General features: G+C 30.0%; 2 protein-coding genes across 3 annotated transcripts; both read left to right on the top strand.

Moving 5' to 3' along the window:
* The first annotated feature begins 1,327 nt into the window (after window positions 1–1,327).
* LOC101212077 (molybdenum cofactor sulfurase) lies at window positions 1,328–3,604 on the top strand. Its single transcript, XM_004143595.3, has one exon. The coding sequence runs from the start codon at window positions 1,466–1,468 to the stop codon at window positions 3,338–3,340; it is 1,875 nt and encodes a 624-aa protein (XP_004143643.1). The 5' UTR covers window positions 1,328–1,465; the 3' UTR covers window positions 3,341–3,604.
* Window positions 3,605–8,604: 5,000 nt separating this feature from the next.
* LOC101212323 (MADS-box protein AGL42) lies at window positions 8,605–21,479 on the top strand. 2 transcript variants are annotated; one of them, XM_004143596.3, is made up of 8 exons: window positions 8,605–8,773; window positions 9,005–9,208; window positions 11,885–11,966; window positions 13,127–13,188; window positions 13,306–13,405; window positions 16,789–16,830; window positions 20,185–20,226; window positions 21,114–21,479. In XM_004143596.3, exons 1-8 carry the CDS (start codon window positions 8,751–8,753, stop codon window positions 21,258–21,260), a joined length of 702 nt encoding a protein of 233 aa, XP_004143644.1. In that variant the 5' UTR covers window positions 8,605–8,750; the 3' UTR covers window positions 21,261–21,479. The 2 variants fall into 2 exon arrangements, with proteins under 2 accessions (XP_004143644.1, XP_011654887.1); XM_011656585.2 differs by having other exon boundaries at window positions 8,610–8,886.
* The last annotated feature ends 173 nt before the right edge of the window (window positions 21,480–21,652 follow it).

The raw sequence follows: 21,652 nt of genomic DNA, 5'->3' as shown, positions 1-21,652 counted from the left end.
TGGTGAAAATTTTCCCAAATTATGTAGAAAAATGTATCATAGAGAATAAAATTGAAAATTTTGATCCACTTTTCAAAAGTTTTGATTTCACCATTATCATTTGTGTCTCTAAACATTATTTAATAACGTTATAATTGACTTGAATTTTTTTTTTAAAAGAAAAGTTCATGACATTGATGTGCAAAAAAATTGTATTTTAAAATTACTTTCTTGAGTATTAAGTGTGAATTTAGGGGAAAAAAAAATCAATTCCCTCTCTGACCTATTCATTCCAACCTTAGCCACCCCTATCTTACTTGATTTTCAACAAAAAAAAATTAGACTTTGGTTGGTAAGAATAAATTTTATTCTGTTATTCTAGTTTTTTAAAATTAAACATTTTTTTAAATACAATCATTTGATTTTCAGTCAAATTCTAAAAAAAAAGTAAATCGTACTCTTTTTTTTTTAGTTTTCAAATTTTGTTATTACGAACTTAAAAGGTTTAATATAGGATATAGGATAAAGCAAAGTGCAAAATAATTTATATAGTCAAATTTAGTGGTCTATGAAAGAGTTTATTTTATTCATTTAATTTTTTAGAGTAGAAATGGTCATTAAATTAAATTTTAGTATTAATAAAAGGTCAAACTTCCTAGATCAATGATATATATCAAAGCTGATGAGATTAGGGGACCTTTTCAATGTGAACAAATTTGTTCTATACTTTTTATTTCTTAAATGTGTATCTACTAAACTAAAATCAACTAGTTTTTTAAATAATATTATAAAAAGACATTTAAATACATTTTTATTCTAATGTGGAAAAATATAAACTTATTAGGGTTATGGAATAGAGTTATAAGTTAATGTAAGCTTACTAAACGAGTATAATTTAATTGACATGAACTTGTACTATTATAATGTTTGATTTCTCATTTCATTTCATTAGTCATAAATAGATTAATGTAACTTATATGAAACTTTGTAGAAAAATAAATACGTAAGACTTAGAATAAATTATATGAAATAAGTGTAGATACGTTACTATTGATACAATACACTTATGGGTGATGGAATTGAACCGTGTGAGAGTTGAATGGTTGTTGAATGAAAGAAGAGGTGCTTAACCTCTTCAAGTTAGAGGTAGATGATATTATAGACATGGACAAGTCCATTACATATGATATACAAAGAACGTAGGGACTAATGGTGTAGTTCGATAAACTTAAGTCGATAAGACCTCGTAAATTTTATATTAGTTGTTAAAAAGTATTTAAAAAAAAAAAAAAAGAAATCTAAAGCATAAATGAGAAGAGAATAAACAATAATTCAACATAAAAAATTAATAAAGTAAAAGAAAATAAAGGTGGAAACTTTTGGTCAAACCCAAAGTATATTAAGCAACACCCAATTTAATTGGAATTTGGAAGCAAAGACAACAGCCTAAGAAAGAAAAACAGAGTATCTTAAGAAGAAAACAGAGATGCCGTCGCCGTGCCTGACAGAGATCTCCGCCGCATGTGGTGGAGGCAGTGGCGGCGGAAGCAGCTGTTGCCCAACTCCACTCCTCAACTTCCCATCCTCCCAACCCTCAACTACCGCCACTCCTCGCACCTCTGCCGCTTCCCGCCGTGACTTCGCTGCAAAAGCCAGCGCCGGCGTCTTCCCAAACACCACCTTCACAAATCCAGAATGCCTTCCGTCGCCGCCGCAGGCTCTCTCCCTCTTTCTCGCTGCCTTCCCTCAGTACAGTCAAACCCAAGAAATCGATGCGATCAGAAACAGACAATATTACCATCTCAATCTCTCAAACCACATTTGTCTCGATTACATCGGCATCGGCCTCTTCTCTTATCATCAATTCCAAAAACATTCAAACCCATTCCCTTCTTCCAACCTAAATTTCCCTTTCTTCGGCGTTTCTTACCGTACCGGCAATCTCAAATCTCGCCTACTCGAAAATGGCCTCGATTCTGACCTAGAATCCGCCATTAAACGAAGAATATTCAGATTCCTCAACGTTTCCGAGTCCGATTATGCCATGATTTTCACTGCAAATCGAACCTCTGCTTTCAAACTCTTAGCAGAATCATACCCATTTCAAACCAGCAACAAGGTTTTAACTGTTTATGATTACGAAAGCGAAGCAGTGGAAGCCATGGTTAGTAGCTCTCAAAACAGGGGAGCTACAACCATGTCGGCTGAATTTTCCTGGCCAAGATTGAGGATAAATTCAAGGAAATTGAAGGAGATGATTGTAAGTAAGAACAAGAAGAAGAAAACTAAAAAGGGCCTTTTCGTTTTCCCGTTACATTCCAGAATTACTGGAGCTCGTTATCCTTATTTGTGGATGAGTATAGCACAGGAAAATCGGTGGCATGTTCTTGTGGATGCTTGTGCTTTAGGGCCAAAAGATATGGATTGCTTCGGACTGTCGTTGTTCCGTCCTGATTTTCTTGTTTCTTCTTTCTATAAAGTTTTTGGTGAAAACCCCTCTGGATTTGGATGTCTTCTAGTGAAAAAATCTGTCATTTCAATTCTTGAAACCAATTCTTCATCATCTAATGTTGGGATTGTTAATCTTGTTCCTGCTGATAAGTTGTTGCAGCTAAATGAAGATTCATCAGGAACTGACATAGATCTTGAGTTTCAACAACAACAAATGGTTCCATCAACAAGCTCATTTTCAGGTCCAATCTCTCATCAAATTTCAAAAACAACAACAACGAATTTTCCTGAAATGGACGAAGAAGGTAAATCAAGATCAAATGTTTCAGAAATTGAGATAGTTTCAAATCGATATGAGACAAAATGCAAAGGCTTAGATCAAGTGGATTCATTAGGCTTGGTTTTGATATCAACAAGAGCAAGATGTTTAATCAATTGGCTAGTGAGTTCATTGTTAAAACTCAAACATCCCAATTCACAAGGGGTTTGTTTAGTCAAAATCTATGGCCCAAAAGTGAAATTTGATAGAGGACCAGCTTTAGCTTTCAATGTGTTTGATTGGAAAGGGGAGAAAGTTGAGCCTGTTCTTGTACAAAAGCTTGCTGATAGAAGCAATATTTCACTAAGCTACGGATTTTTACATAACATTTGTTTTTCAGATAAGTACGGAGAGGAGAAAGGGAAAGTTCTCGAGAGGAAAGAATTTGGAAAAGATGAGAAGAACATGAAGAAAAGTAAAGGGAATTTAGGGATTAGTGTGGTAACAGCTGCTCTTGGGTTTTTGACAAATTTTGAAGATGTTTATAAGCTTTGGAGTTTTGTTGCTCAGTTTTTGGATGCTGATTTTGTTGAGAAAGAGAGATGGAGATACACTGCTCTTAATCAAAGAACCATTATTGAAGTGCTTTAGTTCATGATTTTGATTCTTCCCTTTACATTCTTTGAAGTTATAATAAATTCTTGGAACCTTTGATAGAAATCAGAAGCTGCTGTTGTGATGAATACAGAGAAATTATGGTACAAAATCAAATGACGTGTGAATATTCTTGGTATGTTTCCAAGTTTTTCTTTTTTTATTATTATGGCTAGATGATCTCTTATTTTGACGCATATACTTTAATCAATTGAGATCTGTTTAGTTCCACAGATTTATTACAAGTTTAGTTTATTATTATTCAACGGTTAAGGTACATTTAGATTATGAAACTTTCATCCACTTATACATGCAAACAGACCGTAGTTGAGGATAAAAATAAGCAAAGTTATACTGATTACTTTGTATTATATGCAATTTACATGGGATTTCCTTGGAGTTTCTAAACCCAACATTTTCAAACGCTAAAACTTTCAATTCAAATTTGATTTATGAATTATAAGACAATGAGTATTAGGTCTGAATTGGCTTTTGACAATCACTCTTAAGTTTGAATACTCCACAAGTTGATTAAACCTATTCCCGAAGAATTTTACTTAGAAACTAAGGACGATCATGTACAATCATGAGGACATGGTTTAGATAACTTAGAAACTAAGGTAAGTATTTTTTTGAAAATGGTGATACTGAAAAACAAATCCTCACAACTAACTGTATTTGAAAAACTGAAATATGGCAGCAACTCAATGGTAGAGATGTGTTTGAACAAACAACCATTTTTTCTCTACTATATACTGTTCGAGTTGAAGCGGTATATCTTTTTGTATATACGTATGTAAATATGAAAATTCATGATCTAGCTAGAAAGAGATTCATGTTTAAACGGACAATCATATCTTTTGTCACACTATAACTATTTAGGTTGAAGTGATATATCTTATGGGTGTGATTTGATGTTTGAACCATAGATATATAAGTCATTAATATCTAGCAATTACTTACGAACTTGAAAGAGTAGATAAACCAATTCAAGAATTTTTTTAAATTATTTTAATTAAATGATAAAACATTTACAAATATAACAAAATATTACAATATATTTGTGATAGTCAACTATAGGTAGTCCGTCTTTGTTTATCGCTTGTAAATATGCATTTTACTATATTTATAAATAATCCAAGAGAAACTCATGTTTGTCGATTGAGTCTTTCACTCTCGATCTCTTTCTCTCTTTCTCACTCTCATCCACACGTCCACAAATACATTTGAAGCTCATTCCATCTAGACCTCCTCGTCGGCAACTCCCCATCTCTATGTCCTCTCCAGTTTTGTAATAACATTCAGTCTCGACTTTTTCCCTTCTAAGGCTTTTATGTCTCTCTCTCACTTTTTGGTATTATAATTTTGAATGATGAGGTAAAGGTGATAGGAAAAATTATAAAGTTTCAAAAAGTGGCGAAGAACAAGAAACCATTTGGGGCTTTGTTTTCAAGCTTTTACATAGTTATCTCATTTTAAATGTCTAAACTCTTCAGAACGGGTTTTTCGTTTTGAGGTTTCGAAATATACGATTTTATTCTCTAACTTTTAAAAAATAGACTTAAGGGGGTTCTTCTTGTTGTGGCATTTTTTGTTTTCTATGTAACACATGATTTTTATTAATTTTAATATAAAGTTGATATGAAAATATTAGTCTTTCAATTCCAAATACGTCAGTCTTGTGTCCTAAAAGGAAAATTGGACTAGGAAAAGGTAAGCCCAAGCCCAAATTTTATTGTTTCGGCCTAAAAGACAATCAAGCCCAAACCCAAAAGAAAAGAAAGGGAGAAGCTTCCAAGGCTCTAAAAACCAAAGCTTTTGATAGTTTTGAAACGTGATAGTTGCAAATACATTAATATAAATATATAGCAATTTTTATGGTAGATGTAGCCGTTTAATTATATCAATGATTAGAGTCTATAACTAATAAACTATGTAACAAATATCGATCTATCATTGATAGATCATAAAACTGTTGTTTATTACTGATCACTAATAAACTTTATTGTATTTGCTATTTTTTAAAAAAGTTGATATCGGGCTTTTAAAACATATTTTAAAAAATTAAGGGACTAAAAATGTATCTTTTGATGGATCAAACGAGCATACATTTCATGACAAACAAACCTGAACTAAATGCATGTATTATTTAAAATTTAAGGACCAAAAATATCATTTTAAGAAAAATATGAAGGATGCAATACAAGCAAGTTAAGAAGTCCAATCGAATAACATACCAACTCAAGGAATCTCCACGACCATTCAACTTTTGATATAAAGTGAGACTAACTTGCTTTAACATTTTAATTTTGAACAAGTCCTTATATTTCCTTCAAAACTTTTATTGTGAGTAAGTATATTTATAGAAGAGACTTTGGTGTTCATTACATATCTTGAATGGACAAATGAACCATTGAGAAAAGTCATTTACCCTCGAGGGGTTAAAAAGATATAATAAGTCATGTACATTTGTGAATTGTCCGTTAAGAATCAAGATGGTTTCAAGCTTAAACACTTTGACATCTTCTATGAGTCTTGCAAATTAGGTGACTCAATTAGCGCTTCAAGATCAACCATAGGACAACCAAGTCTTCTACATGTGTATCGTAACGAAAATTCATGTGACTCATAGGGTCCTCTTTGGTACCACTAACGACTAAGTATTACTACATGGATCCTCCATGTACATTCTATATATGTCTACCTTAGGTTCTATCAAAGTCTTTTAAGATTCTCCGTATGATTATTTCTAGGACTCTATGGATCCTCCATGTAAATTGTGAGTCTTTTTGAGGTCTATCATAAATCATCCAATATTCTCTAGTGTCCAATTAAAGTCTTCTATAGGTCCTATGACCTTACCTCTACAATCTACACTCTCTCACGACCATGCAAATGAACTATCATCAAGCCTCCTCATAACACCTCCATCCAATCTCCTATATCCACAAAACTCTTCAATATCAATCTACCTGGATAGATTTACCCCTAACAATCTTTTGTCATCGCAACCACAGTAGTTTTATTCTTCCATTATTTTCAAACACACTAAAAAAAACGTGGTTATAGGGAGAAGAAACAAAAAAAAAAGTAAAAGAAAAAACAGTAGATGCAAATAAATGGGGGGGTAAAAATTAAAATTATGATATAGGTAAAAAGAATAACAATAATAACAATAATGAAAATTGATGAGGGAAAGGTGTATAAGTGAAAGGTGATGGGTGAAGGGAAGAAAGTGGGCACGCCCCACGAGGGGTCCACGTGACGGTCACCGCCCATTGGTGGAGTGAGTCATTGAGCATCTGTGCTGTCTTATTTTGATTGGTCATTGACGCAGGAAATTGTACGGTCTAAGAACGCTTGTGTGTTTTGTTGAGTGAATAAACGAACACATCCCCATGACTTAGGAGTAGGAAACCAATATAAGAAAAGTAATTAATTTTTCTCTTTGGGGCATTGATTTTACCAAAACGAGAGAAGCACAGAGGTTGTAATTTGTATGCACGCAAATTCATACTTCCTTTCATTTCTCTTCTTACGTTGTTTCTCTTCCCACTCATAAATTCTCTTTTTTATTTTCTTACCAACATATATTTTCCTTTTATTTTATATGTTTCTGCATTTCTAATTCTTATCATTTTTATTTACATTTTAAATAAAATTTGAAGATGACAAAATGCTATTGATGGACGGATTCATTAGGGTTTAACTTTGTTTGTAAATGTTATAAAAAAAAGAGCGTGTTAATAGATTATATAAAAACTAATTTTATAAGAAAAATGGTCAAAAATAAAATATTTATATTTTATACAAAAATTAACCATAAATAGTTTGTTAATTTTTTTTATTTTTTATAAAAATCTCTAACTATAATTAAAATTTATCATTGTTTGTCTTTAAGCTTTTAATTTATAATCATCGTATAGTATTTTTAATTTTGCAATCCTTAGCGATCTTAAACTCTAATAATTTATGTAGTTTCAAATTTATGTCAAATTTAGTACTTATATATCAAAGGTTTAAAAGGTTTCTTACCCAATAAAATAAATTGGGGTTGAATGTGTTAATAGTTACCGATAAAATTTAAAATGTTAACTAACAAAAATATATAAAAAAAAATGGTCATTTATTCTTTTAGTGATGTTTTCTAATGTCTAGAAAGTATTAAATTTTTACAAATTTTAAAATATATTCATTTATAAATGATTAGATATTAAAGTACAGTCATCCAATTGTTATAAAATTTAAAGTATAAAAATTAATTTCTTATTGATAAAATTTCGAGACTAAATTGTTAATTCAATAAAAGTTTATGAATCAAAACAACTTTTAACTGCTATTTAACAAATTCTCAACACTAAAATATGTAATCCATGGTATAAAAATAATCCTCCATCACCTTTGACTTTTGAAATATATATAATTTATCAATTTTTTATAATTAATTTAAGTTTTTTTTCTATATAATTTGTAAATAGTTTTATTGTTGTTAGTGATAAGAAATCAAGTTCAATAGATGTTTTAGATGACTAATTTAAAATATTCATGAAAACGTGTTAATATTTATTTGTTATAATTATAAATGCTCAAATTAGAAAGCGATTAATTAATCATAAATGTCAATCAATATTCTACTTTTAACAAGTTTATTACTAGTGAAACTAACATAAGTCAGTGATAATTAACAAATAATCACTTTTTCAAAGTTATTGGTTCAATCAAAACTTCTTTAATTTCAAACCGAACTTATTTAAAAAAAAAAACAAAAAACAAACACAACTCTTGGTCTTTAGATTTTGACGTTCAATCTATTGTCCATAAGTTTCAAGAATGTTACCAAATTTTACATTTTAAATAATTTAAATTTTGTTGTAATCCAATCGTTTAAGATCTATCGTAAATACTAATAACCGTGTCTATAATTGATAAAATATGAAATAATGATGTATTTTAATAATTTTGGTAAACCATTTTAAAATTTAGGTAAGAAATAAAAACAACCCAACCACCAAAAATTCATTTTGCTTTTCCAAAAGATATGTTTCTTGCAATAAGTGAGATTTGGGAAAATAATAATGTTTTCCCCCTTAAATTTTGGAAAATGAATGAAAGTAAAGTATATATAATAAATGTTATTTCTTTTTTTATTAAAAAGAAGAAGAAAAAAAACACTTATTGTTATTTTTGGTAATTAGTCAAGTCAAGGACAACAAGTAATAATAATAATATGCATGAAAAGAGAAAATAGATAATAGAAAAAATGCTTTTATTGGTTTTGAGGGTGAGATTGAGAAATGGGGATAGATTCCCATTCCTTCCTCTTTTAGGGTTTCTTCTTTCTTCCAGCCATTTTCACACTATAATTTTCTCATTCTTCTTCTTCTTCTTCTTCACTCTCCACTCTTCTATGATTCTCTATAAAACCCCTTGGTGTGTTTCTCATTTCTCTCTTTATTTTTTCTGCACAAACCCCCCATATTTTTCCTTTACTACCTCAAAAATCATTCCATAATTTTCTGATTTTTCTCAATTAACCCTTTCAAGTGAGAATAATTTTCATTTTCCTCCTTCTTTTTTGGAATTAATTATCCTACTTGGGTTTCTGTATATATATATATATCAAATAATATATGGGTTTTTTTTTTTTTTGTTTTTCTGAAGGGATAAATTTGGAAAGAACGACATGGTTCGTGGGAAAGTAGAAATGAAACGAATTGAAAATTCGACGAGTCGTCAAGTGACATTCTCAAAGAGAAGAAATGGACTTTTGAAGAAAGCTTATGAATTATCCGTTCTTTGTGATGCTGAAGTTTCTGTCATCATTTTCTCCCAGAAAGGAAGACTCTATGAATTCTCAAGCTCCGAGTAAGTAGTTCTAATTTTTTTTAATTTATATTTTCTGTTGATGAATTCATCCAAATTCTAAAAAGGTTGTGATGCTGATTTTTATTTATTTCTTTCTTTTTAATTTTTAAAATTTTACTTCAAATCTTAAACAATATCTACCTTTCACTGTGAATAAATTTATTTATTCCAAAATTGTACCTCTTAGATTTCTGCAAGATTTTCCCTTATGGGAAACTGGAATTTTTTTAATTTCTTTTTTCTTGTTTTTAATATAATTTCCAAGATAAAACCTATGTGCTTGTTTTTTTTAATTTGAATTATTATGTTGTTTCAAGGCTATGATTTTATGGGTCAATTGTACCTTTTTTTTCCCCCTTTTCTTGAGGGTATAATTGAAAAAAAAAAATCCTTTTAATTTAATTTAAATTAATTTTGTTGCATTGGAAGGAGTATATATTGCAAATTGGGATATAATAATCTAATTAACTCTCTTGTTTATTTTCATTTCCTTGATGTTTCTAAGAGTGGCAATTTAATATATATTTGTATGAGTTATTTTATGTTGGGTTTGTTTGATTTTTTGGTTTTATTGTAAGGGAAATGTAAAAATAATAATATTTCATATAAGTATAGTTTAGATAACTATGTTTAAGTATCTCTAATGATTAGTTTACTAATAAGAAGAAATTATCTCTTTAAAAAACAAAATTCGAAAGAAGATATTTTTCTACCATTTTTTTTCTTTCACTTTTTGCTAATTTTCAATTATTTTGTGATTGTACATTCCATAATTTACTCTTTTTCTCCCTTTTTCATGATCATTTACTTATACTTCTTTTTTACTATTTTTTCATTGAAAGTACAATTATTTGATAATAGTTTATGTTTTCTACTTTAAGAATTCTTAGCCAAATTTTCCGATATATCATTACTATCATTTTGCATGCAATTAATAAAATGTCCTTTTGCTTTACCTATTTGTAATTTAGTATTTGCCCACATTTATGATATGATCCTTGCTCAGTACTCTAGAAAATACATCATAAACACATTTTATGTGTTAACATGGTCGAAGAAAATACGACATTACATGCGAAAAATTTCTTTATTTTTTCTAATGCAAAGTGTATGTAAGTCGCTAACTATATTTAGTTAAACTTATTCGAATCTTTAATAAGTCTATCATATCGAGGAACTTTCATCATATCATTAGCTTTTTTAAACAATAGAAATTGAAAATTTAATATTTTTGATAAAATTATTGAATAACAACGTTGATCTATAACTGCTATATATATTTTATCTTCTAAAAATGTTTTTTCTGCTATTTCTTTTATGTTTTATGTAAAGTACTTCTTCATTACAAAAATTTCTCTTTTCTCGTATTATGTTTTCTTTTCCATTTGAATGCTTGATTGAATAAAAAGTAAACTCATTTTGACACTCAACAAAATGAACATAACTTAGTTAATATCAAACACTTACTATAATCTCGAGGTTAAAGGTTTGACCCTCAAGTTTTTTTTTTTTTTTCCGCAACCTATCACACACTTTCTAAACTTAAAAAAAAAAAACATTTCCATTAATGTACTTAGTTTTTGGTGATTTTCCTTTTCATTTACATTAATGTACAATGCTCAATGTTCTATTTCTTAAAAAAAAAAAGGACTATTTGGCCCTTTTATTGAATTATTTGAATGGAAAGAGATAAAAGGAGTGTTTCTGGAATGTCGTTGAAAATAAGAAGTTTAGTTTAGTCTAATCTAGCCATGTTTAATAGGCTAGCGTAACTATTTTTTTTTAATTAACATTTTTATGCTTTTATAATCAATATTTGAGCTTTTCTTGTATGCATATATTTGTGTAATTCTTGTATATATCATTTTTAGCTTGATTATGGATCTATGCGTTTCTGTATTCATTTTAAGACATTGAAGCTTTACTTTATTAAATATATAAATTAGGTTTTGTATATATATGTAGAGAGAAATATGATAATTCTCATAAATATTTAAATCTTAGGTCAAAGAAAATACATTAATAGTCATTTTCTCCAAGTGTCTAAACTAAAGTGTTTCAAGTAATTGAAAGGATAGATTATCAGTGTATATAAAGTGTTAATCAGTGTATATATAGCAGTAAGTTGTTAATCATAACTCTCAGCATTGGTTTAACTGTTTCTTCCTATATATATAATCTCTTGATTAACGAAGGTGATTATTATTTTACACCAGTAGCAATAGTTTCTATAGACATTAACATTAAAATGATTAATTTCTTTATTTTTAAGACATGTATAAAAGTTAATTAACAACATCAAAATTATGATAAAAACAAGCATAATTCTTAACAACAAAATCTCTATTAAAAGGAGTTTGATACATTTATTAGAAGTTGTCTAGTGATATTATTATCATTATTATTTTTGAAGCGATAGAACATGAATCAAATCTAATATAACAGGTATCCTGTTAACTCACTTCAATGTTTCCATTTTTCCTTTTTTGTTTCTTTCAATAAAGATATACTTGGTATGGTTTTAAATTAATTAATAGGTAATTGTATTGTTTTTTAATTCTAATTTGGTTTATTTATCATTTATTTGAAGAATTATTTTGTAAAAATGCTATATATATATAACCGAAGTTGAATTATATTTCTTTTCTCATAATATATATATTTTGAATGGTTCAGCATGCAAAAGACAATCGAACGCTATCGAAAGCATGGGAAAGACGGACAAAGCAACCCTTTTCGATCAGAAGGATATATGCAGGTTTTTTCTTTTCTATCCATCAACTTTAATTCAAATGTTGCCAATACCTTATTTTATATTTTACAAATTTGGAGATTGAGATCGAATCTTTTGAAGTTGATAATACTAAGTCATATCTATTCTTCGACCATGTATATTATGTTACCATTGCCTACATGATCGATTTTTCAAAGTAATCTGTTTTTACTTTATTATTTTGCTATCTATCTTGAATTATGTACTGTATACAGATTTCTTAAAGCAAATATATGAGATAGGGTTTTTGTGGATTAGGTTACAATTTGTTTTTTATGAAAAAATGAACTAGATAACATATTCTGCCTACTTTTATTTTGATTATATATACATGTGTATTGTATAGGTATGTATGTAGTATATAAAAGGCAATGATGAAAGAAAATCTTATATTAGGATGCAAGTTTAATAGATAAATATTTGTGCATGCATGAATAAACTCTCTAATGGAGAGAGAATAAAATTAAATCGTAATTCAAAATACTATATAACAACCAATTTGGAATAATAAATAATCGATTTCTGATAGGATGAGATGTTAGAAAATTAATCTTGTTTTAGTTGGTTAATTATAATTCTGTTTAGTTAATTGGTTTTTAATAATGTGTAATACATTGTTTATATTACATAATATGGGTTCGGCTATGGGAGAAGGAACTCATTTATTTTATAACTAACATTGTGATCAACTTAAGCTGTCTCGTTGGTTATGGTTAATTTAATTATATTAACACTTTTCAAACTCTTTTCTCGAGTACTTTTTGAACGTAGGATCCCCAGACATATTACTATAAAAAAACTATTTTAAAACTTTATCATTTGTTTTGATTAATCATTTTATAAATATTTTAAAAAAATTATGATTAGAGTAGAAAAAATCCAATAAAAACTTGATGAAAATTGGAGTTTTGAGTGGGTGTGCCGCTGAGTAGAAAAAGGGTCGTAGTAGTGTTTGAGTCATGTTTTTGTTTCCCTTTATGGGTACACCATTCCACCACGTCTCAGTTTTCATCAAACATTCCAACACATTTTTATTAATTCACAATAATATTGTAATTTTTAAAAGAATAGATATATAATTATGAAACAATAATGTAGTTTAATACCCTAATGAATTTTTCTTATCTGATCATGAGTCTATGCAGCAACTGAAGCAAGAAGCTGAGATGACTGCAAAGAAAATCGAACAACTTGAGAAATCCCAACAGTATGCAATTTAAATGAAAGCTTACCATAAACAGTATCATATATGTTATATATATAGGAGGTAATTCATATATATTATTGAGCATTATATTTTGAATTTTCATGTGGTGTTAATTAGGAAGCTTTTAGGACGTGGGTTGGATTCTTGTTCTTTTGAGGAAATTCGAGAGATTGAAAGACAATTGGTACTTAGCTTAACTCGTATCAGAGAAACTAAGGTACGTTTCTAAATAATTCACATAACTATTCTTACATTCTTACCTTGATTACTTCTTTATGCGAATTATAAGAATTTGATCATTTTATTATTTCTTTATTTCTTTATTTCAACCTTGGAATATGTGCTTTACTATGAACGCTTTTAATTACCACAAAATAAATAGTTGATTGTTTATGTTTAATTTGCTAAATTTTGATGAGCGTGCATACCGGGATGAGTTTTCTCGATCAAGGTTTAAAATATTGCACCTATCGTTGATCGATTTATTGTTTCGTTTTAGTTGTTTGTTTGAAAGAAAAATGAAATGTAGACTTCGCTAGAACGATTTTTCTTGATACATGAAAGAGGTATGTTGAGATCATTTACTTTATTTCTAACCCAACCTAGTCAATTCAAGCATGTTGAAAGCAAGACAATTCAATATAATTAAGGGTCAAAGAGAACAATTTTGGTCGAGTGTTGATTCTTGTGTTTTGTAAGAGAACAATTTTTTTATCAAAGGTGGAATGCTTTGAATTCAATTTGTTGAGTTGTTTGTAGTTATTTACAACTATGATCTTAGGGTTTAGAGAAGTATACTATATAAAGACTATTTTGAAACTTATATTCTCTCTAATAAAATTGTTCTCTTTTTTTCTCATGAACTAGTTAACAAACGATGTTAGTAAACCACAAATACCTGTGTGTTGATCTCTCTTTATGTTTTTCTGTATTATTTATTTGTTGATTTCGTAACAACAATAAATATATACAACTCATAACGGGAAATAAAACTGTAGAAAACTAACTTCCCGACAAGTTCTAAGTAAGAACTTGACCGCTCTTAAACCTTTGAGAAAACTTTTGTGGGATTTAATGCAACAACTTATCTTGTAAGTGATGAATCATTCTCAAAACACAACTGTAATGGAAATTATAAGGAAGAATGAACACATTGGGACCTGTAAGCCTTTTAAGTCTAAGCTCTCACAGAGAGTTTGTTTTCACAAAGCTATCAGTTGAACCCACCAAAAGAACAGTACAACTCCTTATAAGTAATCTCCTTGAAGTAGATATCTCCATGAAACCCAAATGCATGGGCTACTGGAACCAATTTCTTTGAAGACTCAACAGGATACTCATATCCAATAGAAATTTTAAAATACGATCCGAGGATATTGGTGAACCCACAAAGACAAAATCTTAAAAGGGCATTTTGAAAATCATTGTAAGAAGTCTCTCACTATTTTAACAAGAAAGATGAGTTACTCCATCATAGATTTATCTAATATGATACGAAACCATGTGTTAGGTAATATAGTCTTATAGCTATGAAACCCAAACAAATACTCGATCTAATAAATAATTGAAATTTAATCTAAAAATGGTGAATGCATATACACTATCTTGAGAGGATCAGACTTGTTGATAATCTTCCATTGAAAGGAGTCTCTTACCATCTTTATAAGATGGACTAGTTACTCCTCCTCGGGTTTATTTAATATAGTATAGGAGCTCAAGTAACTCAAATGTTAATTAAATTTTGAGGTGGAACCTTATTGTAGCAATCCCAAAACACACGTTCCAACCCAAAGAGACTGCCCCTAGTAAGTAATTAATATCACATATCAACTTTTTTGTGAATGGATCATAACAAGATCTGTTGGAGGCAGTGAAGAAAAATTATGAAAGAATTTAGAAGGGAGAGAGAATTTTGGAGAAACTTCTTCTATTGTGTGTTTTGATACTGACTCAATCGGATCAGAGGTTTTAGTTTTTTTTTTCTTACAAAGAGTGGAGAACACCTCTAATAAACTTTTCTAGAGAATAATAATTAATGGTCTAGAAAATAATGTTGTCTATCAAATTACATGACAGTTTACATATTCTTAAAATATATATTTCTCTAAACAGTTACCGTTGCATATTCCAAAAAGTCATCGAAAAATTACAAAAACTAATTAAGCATACGAGCTACATTAAACAAGACCTCTCCATCCTAAAATTGGCAACTCCTCCAAAGTTTATTCAGCTGTTTCTTTGTACAATGACAAAGAGTAAGCATTCTCAATTAATGTTTGCTTCAACTTCTTTATATATGGAAGCTGTGTAGTTCGTTCAACCATCATCTTTCCTCTCATTACTGAGAGAAAATGATGGTAAGTTAGATAAGTCCCTAGTGGTCAAGGCAATTTAGTATATACAATCTCAAAGATACAACAATGTTCTTTTCTTTCATTTGGTTGAATGCAAATTCAGGTTGGACAAAGAATAAGGTCTCATTGCTTTGGATGATCACCATTTAAACATGTGTCTAGTATTCGTTTGCAAGTGACTAGTATGCTATACTCAAAGATGTGTGTGTCAAACTTTCTCCACAAAAGTTCTCCAAAGATGACTTGGGAACTTTACATCTAGGTCAAAAACTATATATGGGCTTTGGATTACCTAGTAGACGAAAAGTTTGCAAAATAGAAAACATCATTACACTTTTTACTGGGCAATAAAATGTGCCATTTTACTAACACAGTCACTCATAAATAACATCAATGCAGTAAAGATTGAGCATCCCAGGTTGGAAAGATGGAAAAACCTCCTATATCCCATGAAACCCACAAATGCATGAGCTACTCCTTCCATTAGCCGATTGATTTTGAGATAAAACTTCATGTTAGATAGCCTATGATTACTTCGTGAGATGGAAACTATTGTTATTTAATATAGTATCAAAGTTTATAAAACCCACACACGGGTATTTAATCTAATAAAAAAATTGTGATTCAATCAACAATGAAAAACTCAAAACAGACACCATCTTGAAGGGGAATGTTTGAATTATACATTATCTAATAAGAATAATCCATGGCTTTATTAGCTTTTCCAACATGTGTTTGATAAAGAAATGAAACCTTCGTAGGAAGAACATCCAAAGTACACATGCATCCTATATACTAATATTCTTTTGAGAGATTAAAGGGCGTTCGAAAGAAAAATGGTTAATTAGCCAGATAAATTATTTGTATAGAAGATAGTGATTCCATGGTTTATGTGCTTAAAAGAAAAAACTTAATTCATCGAAGCTTCAAAGGGGATAGGCAACTTCATAATCCCAAAGGGCATGGCCAAGAACTCATAAAGCTCTTCATGAACATAGAACCTAATGGTCTAAGATGTCATCATCTTCATGAACACGTACTTGGAACCAAAAATAGTAAAATCATTTACTATTAAAACACACATTTAATTTATTAGCAAAGTGAAGAAGTAATTTTGATAAAAACGTTTTGTGTGAAAATGCTCACAGTATAGGAATTAAAATCTTGTAAATGTAATTGCATCATCCATCATTAAAATGATTTAAACTTTAGAATATATATGTTGAAAATTGTATTTTGTTTACAGGCTCAGCTATTCAAGGAGCAAAAAGAGAAGCTGATTGAAAAGGTAATTTTCGTATTATGAAAGATTATGAGTTCATCACATGTCAGATAATTACAAATTTCTCTTTTTGAACTTTAGATCATTGTGCAATAGAAAGAGAGAGTGAATATCATTCCCTTAGATATGCTTGAAATTTATTCGAAGCTTCATTTAGATTAATGAGTTAAATTTTGTAGTCCAAATCTTAATTTGACTAGAAAGATCCAACCTAAACAAAAATTGTATATATATGATCTAAAATAGTAATCCTCAAAATCTAATCATCAAATTGTTTAAACAAAAGTAACTAAAATAGTATTTAGTTTAGTTCAACCATAATCAACTTGACCTCTTAGAAAATTGATATATTAGAACCAAAATTATGAAACTATTTAGAAAATTGATAAGTCCATCAAAATATTAAACATCTCACATATAAAACAATAGAAACTGACATCCAAACTAATAGCCCTAGCCTTGTTCAATAACAAAGCTTAAATTTGCATTTGCCATAAACCTTTACAAAAATAACACCAACTAATTATCATTAATTTCACTAATCAAAAGTCTTAGAGTTGCTTACTTTCTGATTCAGTTCAATTGTTTAGTTGAGTGAAAAAGAACATTATAGTGGGGATTAAACTATCGACCTTACAGTAATAGTAGAGACTTATCATCTTTGATTAATATTGGAGTAAGAATTATGGAGGAACATATTTCTTTTCTAATTTATTCAAGAACGATGATTAGATGCGGTCTGAATTGCACTTAATCCACGTTTTCTACTAAAACATAAAATAAAAAATCTAATGTTTAAAAAAAAAATTGTGAAGTGACAAAGTTTTTATTGTTATTGTGCAGTCTAAGTTTTTTTTTTCTTTTTTCATAATGAATGAGAGCAACTAAACTCTCATATTTCATTTCTTAGAAACACAGTTGCCATAGGTTGTTTGATGCTCACTAAGTTCCTCCTCCAAAAGAATTTATTACAAACTATGAAATCTAAAGGCTCTCGTAGACATAGGTGGGTTACATATTGGAGAATCCTACGTTAGAAAAAGTAGAGGATCTCGTGCTTTTTATAAGATAGATGAACTAATTTAATTCTCTTATTGTCACTTAGTTTTGAAATGTAACCATTTATTTATAGTGGTATTACGTATAGGATTAGTGGTCAAGTTGGTAAAGGAAAGACTAATAAATATTTAAGAAACGTGAATTTCTATCTCAGAATCTTTTCTTTTATTGGCATTACATTTTTTTTATGAGAAAAATTGAAATTAGAATACACATACATACAAAAAATCAAACCCACACAAAAGGTGACTCCCTCTACAAGAAAAGACTTTAGCTATACAAATTTTGTCAATGGAATAGTTACAAAAGAAAACCTTTGAAATGGAAGCCTATTAGGAAACATGAAATGGGACAATGGACCATAACTACTCCCTACGATCCATCTCAACCCCTAAACATTACACTATTTCGTTTGCTCCCACAAATGACATTTCTCTTAAAACGGCAGATTGAAGAGGAACTTCTCGATCATAGCCCAACATCTCTATGACTGAACCAAACGTGTAGAAAGAAACCCAGACTCCACTCAAAAACTCACAACACCAGATAATATGGCCCAAGTCTTCCTCAACCTTTTAGACAAAGCATATAGTTAAAAGGCACACAACCAGCAAAGGGAACTTGCTTAAAAGCTTATCCAACATGCTAAGAACCCTTTTATGGAATGCTATGTTTCAAAAGGACTTTGGGATAGATTTTTGTCTCAAATTGGGGGAAACTTTGATAGAAGCAACACCAAATCCCTTTGTGCCTCGTTATGCAAGCTCAAACAATCAAATAGGAAAAATATGATCATCAGATTTAACGCAGGAACAACACTCCTATAGACGATTTGGATGAAAAGAAACAACAGAATTTTCAGAGCAACCAAAAAAAGTGTTGTGAATATTTGGGAAGATATTAGCATGTCAATTGGTCTATGGTCAAATAGGCACACTTAGTAATATCTCTCTAAATTATACAGCATTGCTAGATTGAAAGATGTTAGGTCAATCTCCAGCCTATCCACCTTTGTAACCGTGCTTATTATTAATATAATCTAGATCGGTGTCCAATGATTGAAGGAAAGGAAAGATTTGATGGAAAGATTTGCACAAGACATCCTTCCAAAGGATTGGGGATCCAAACCCTAAGATACCTCTTGATTCTAAAGGAGTCACTCTCAAATAAGGAAAGAGTCCTACCACCTCTATTGTTACGACCAAACCCGACTTTTTGAAATTACTTAACTCCCAATACCAAGTAGTACAGGACCGTTAGCTATGTTTTTTGGGACTAGACAAATCTTATTAAAGTGAGTCCAATTTGCCTACTAGAAACCCATTTGAGTGCCCTTTTGTTAACTATATTTTTTAAAACATAGGAACCAGTAAAATTTTATTGATAAGATAATCAGAAAGGTGAATTTCTATCCGAGGGAAATTACAAAAAAGATCCTGAGATTATTGAGAATGTAACCAGAGAAAAGAATGCTTAATTTTAATTTCCACTTCCGACTGAAACCTCATATTCATTAGACATGGGGTGATCGTGAGTATATAACTGAAGACAACTATTTGCATTGGTATGTAAGGTCATGCTGAAGCAGCAGACCATGCATGTATATCATTGTGAGAATATTTGGAGGGTTATCTGGGTCAGAATATGGAGGTAGCTCTTATTGGTTTGTGCATTGGTTTGTGCATGATAGAAGGCTTATAAAGGAAACTTAGAAAAGTTGCTTTTTAGTTTGGATTGAGAAGTTGTTAATTAGTGAACAATGCATACTTCAAAAAGTAAAGGTGAAATTATGTAAATCTCTTATTCCAAATCTTGTACCTTTTCTGTTGCCTTGCTCGTTAATGGGGTATTTAAAATTCTCAATAAAAGCCCTTTCCAAAGGTTCTTATCTTTGAAGTACTTGTTTTTTTTATAAGATACAGTCTGCAGTCTTGAGTTCAAATTCTTATAGTTTGTTGTTTTTAAAACATGAAATTTGTCTATCAATTAACTCTTTTGCTCAAGAAAGATGTAAACCAGAATAAGAAATTTTGAGAAAAAGTAGACTATAAGACCTAAATGGTTATCAAACTGATCCTTCCTTCCTTATTTTTCTTTGTATTTAACTCAAAATTCAAATGGTGGTAAAAGCCATTAAGAAAAAAATGGGAGAAAAGCAATTGTTTATTAAGTTTGACTTTATGACATTTGAAAAATCCATGCATGCTTGTATATATGCATATGTATTGCTCTACTTCTTACTTTGGGTTATATTTTGGATATTGCATTATTTTAAATTATCTATTTATTTTGTTAAATTAGGGAAAGCTTCTTTTAGAAGAAAATCTGAAGTTATCTGCAAAGGTATGGCGTCATTTTTTATCAATTATTCTTAAAGGTTACATCTTTTCTATAACCTAGCTGAAAATCACAGCAAAACTAAGATTTGGCATTCTTGAGATTGTCTTTAAATGAAAGATTCTTCTGTTAATTCAATGAAAAAAATATATCAAGGTCATGTTTGGGGCCTGGGGGCTATGTTCGTTAGTAGTTTTCAAGTTTTGTAGTGACTCCAGAGTGTGATATATATATAGTTTTGTTTAGTTAAATTTATGGTATACTTTGATGAGGATGAGTTGAATCTTTTTTCTTTTCAATCAAGGCAGCCACTGAATCCTTTGTGCTTACGAAAGGTAAAAGGAGTAGAGTTGTTTAGTTCGTTAAGCCTACTGCGCATGTGCATGAAGTTAACAGTCATCAAATTGATATTTTTTTTACTCGTCTAGCCCACAATGAGTTCAAAAACTCCACATGCTAAACAAGAATAGGAGTTAACCACTCCACTCCCAACTTCTACTCTATGAGCTAAACATGCCCTTCAAGTCATTCTATAGAGGCTACAGTTTTTCAATTATGGTATTTCATAGTAGTAGCAAATGAGAGTAAAAACTTCAAAGGGTTTTTGAGTTGGTTAACGTTATGGTATTTGGGTATAACCAATGTAACAAAGAGAGAATGAATAGAAAATAGTAATATTGTAGTAGTTAACGGTAGGTTATAATAGCCGAATACATCAACTATTATATTTGAGCGTTGAAGACAATTGTGCTCTTTATACCTTCTTCATCGTACACATATGGGCTGGAAACTTTTCTGGTTTTTTATTATTAGAGTATTATGTTAAAATATAAAATTGTGTTCCTTTTGCTAATGTACATTTATTTTATGGACTTTGATTTTATACACTATAGTGTGGTACTAAGCCATGGCAAGAAGAAGGTGTTGAAGGAGATGGAGGCATAAATATGATGAGTAATTTATGCAGCCAAAGTACTAATAGCCAAGCTTCTGATCATCACATGCAGACTGATTTGTTCATTGGATTGTCTTGCTCATAATATAATGAACTGAAGAAGCTATGGCTATATATATGTTCATCAAAAAGTATTAACAAATTACTAATTAAGCACACACGATTTGCAAACATGCATTTTTAAGCTTTGCTTTTTAATTTAACCATTAGCTGTATGTAAAATTATTATTCAATACAATGAAATAAGAAAGAAGGAAATATGATGTAGGAATTGTGTGTACTAATAATATCTCTCATTTGTGTAGTTTATGCCCCATAGAATTAATTGGCCCATGTTGTGTAAAATTTTAAATCACTAATTAACCTAAAATCGAGAAATTATGGCATTTGAAGTGTAAGTACAAACATCCAACTATCTAAGGATCTATGATAGCCTTCATTTTGTCTTGGAACAGATGATGCAGCAGGTCTATTTGT

Source organism: Cucumis sativus, chromosome 5 (genome assembly GCF_000004075.3).
Source record: "Cucumis sativus cultivar 9930 chromosome 5, Cucumber_9930_V3, whole genome shotgun sequence".
In the NCBI taxonomy this organism is placed as follows: domain Eukaryota; kingdom Viridiplantae; phylum Streptophyta; class Magnoliopsida; order Cucurbitales; family Cucurbitaceae; genus Cucumis; species Cucumis sativus.
This window is presented reverse-complemented; position numbering and strand designations above follow the sequence as displayed.

Coding starts and splice junctions, on each gene's coding strand:
- LOC101212077 (XM_004143595.3), top strand. CDS start 1,466: ATGCCGTCGCCGTGCCTGACAGAGATCTCCGCCGCATGTGGTGGAGGC.
- LOC101212323 (XM_004143596.3), top strand. CDS start 8,751: ATGATTCTCTATAAAACCCCTTG. Junction 11,967..13,126: donor GATCAGAAGGATATATGCAG/GTTTTTTCTTTT, acceptor GAGTCTATGCAG/CAACTGAAGCAAGAAGCTGA. Junction 13,189..13,305: donor CAACTTGAGAAATCCCAACA/GTATGCAATTTA, acceptor GGTGTTAATTAG/GAAGCTTTTAGGACGTGGGT.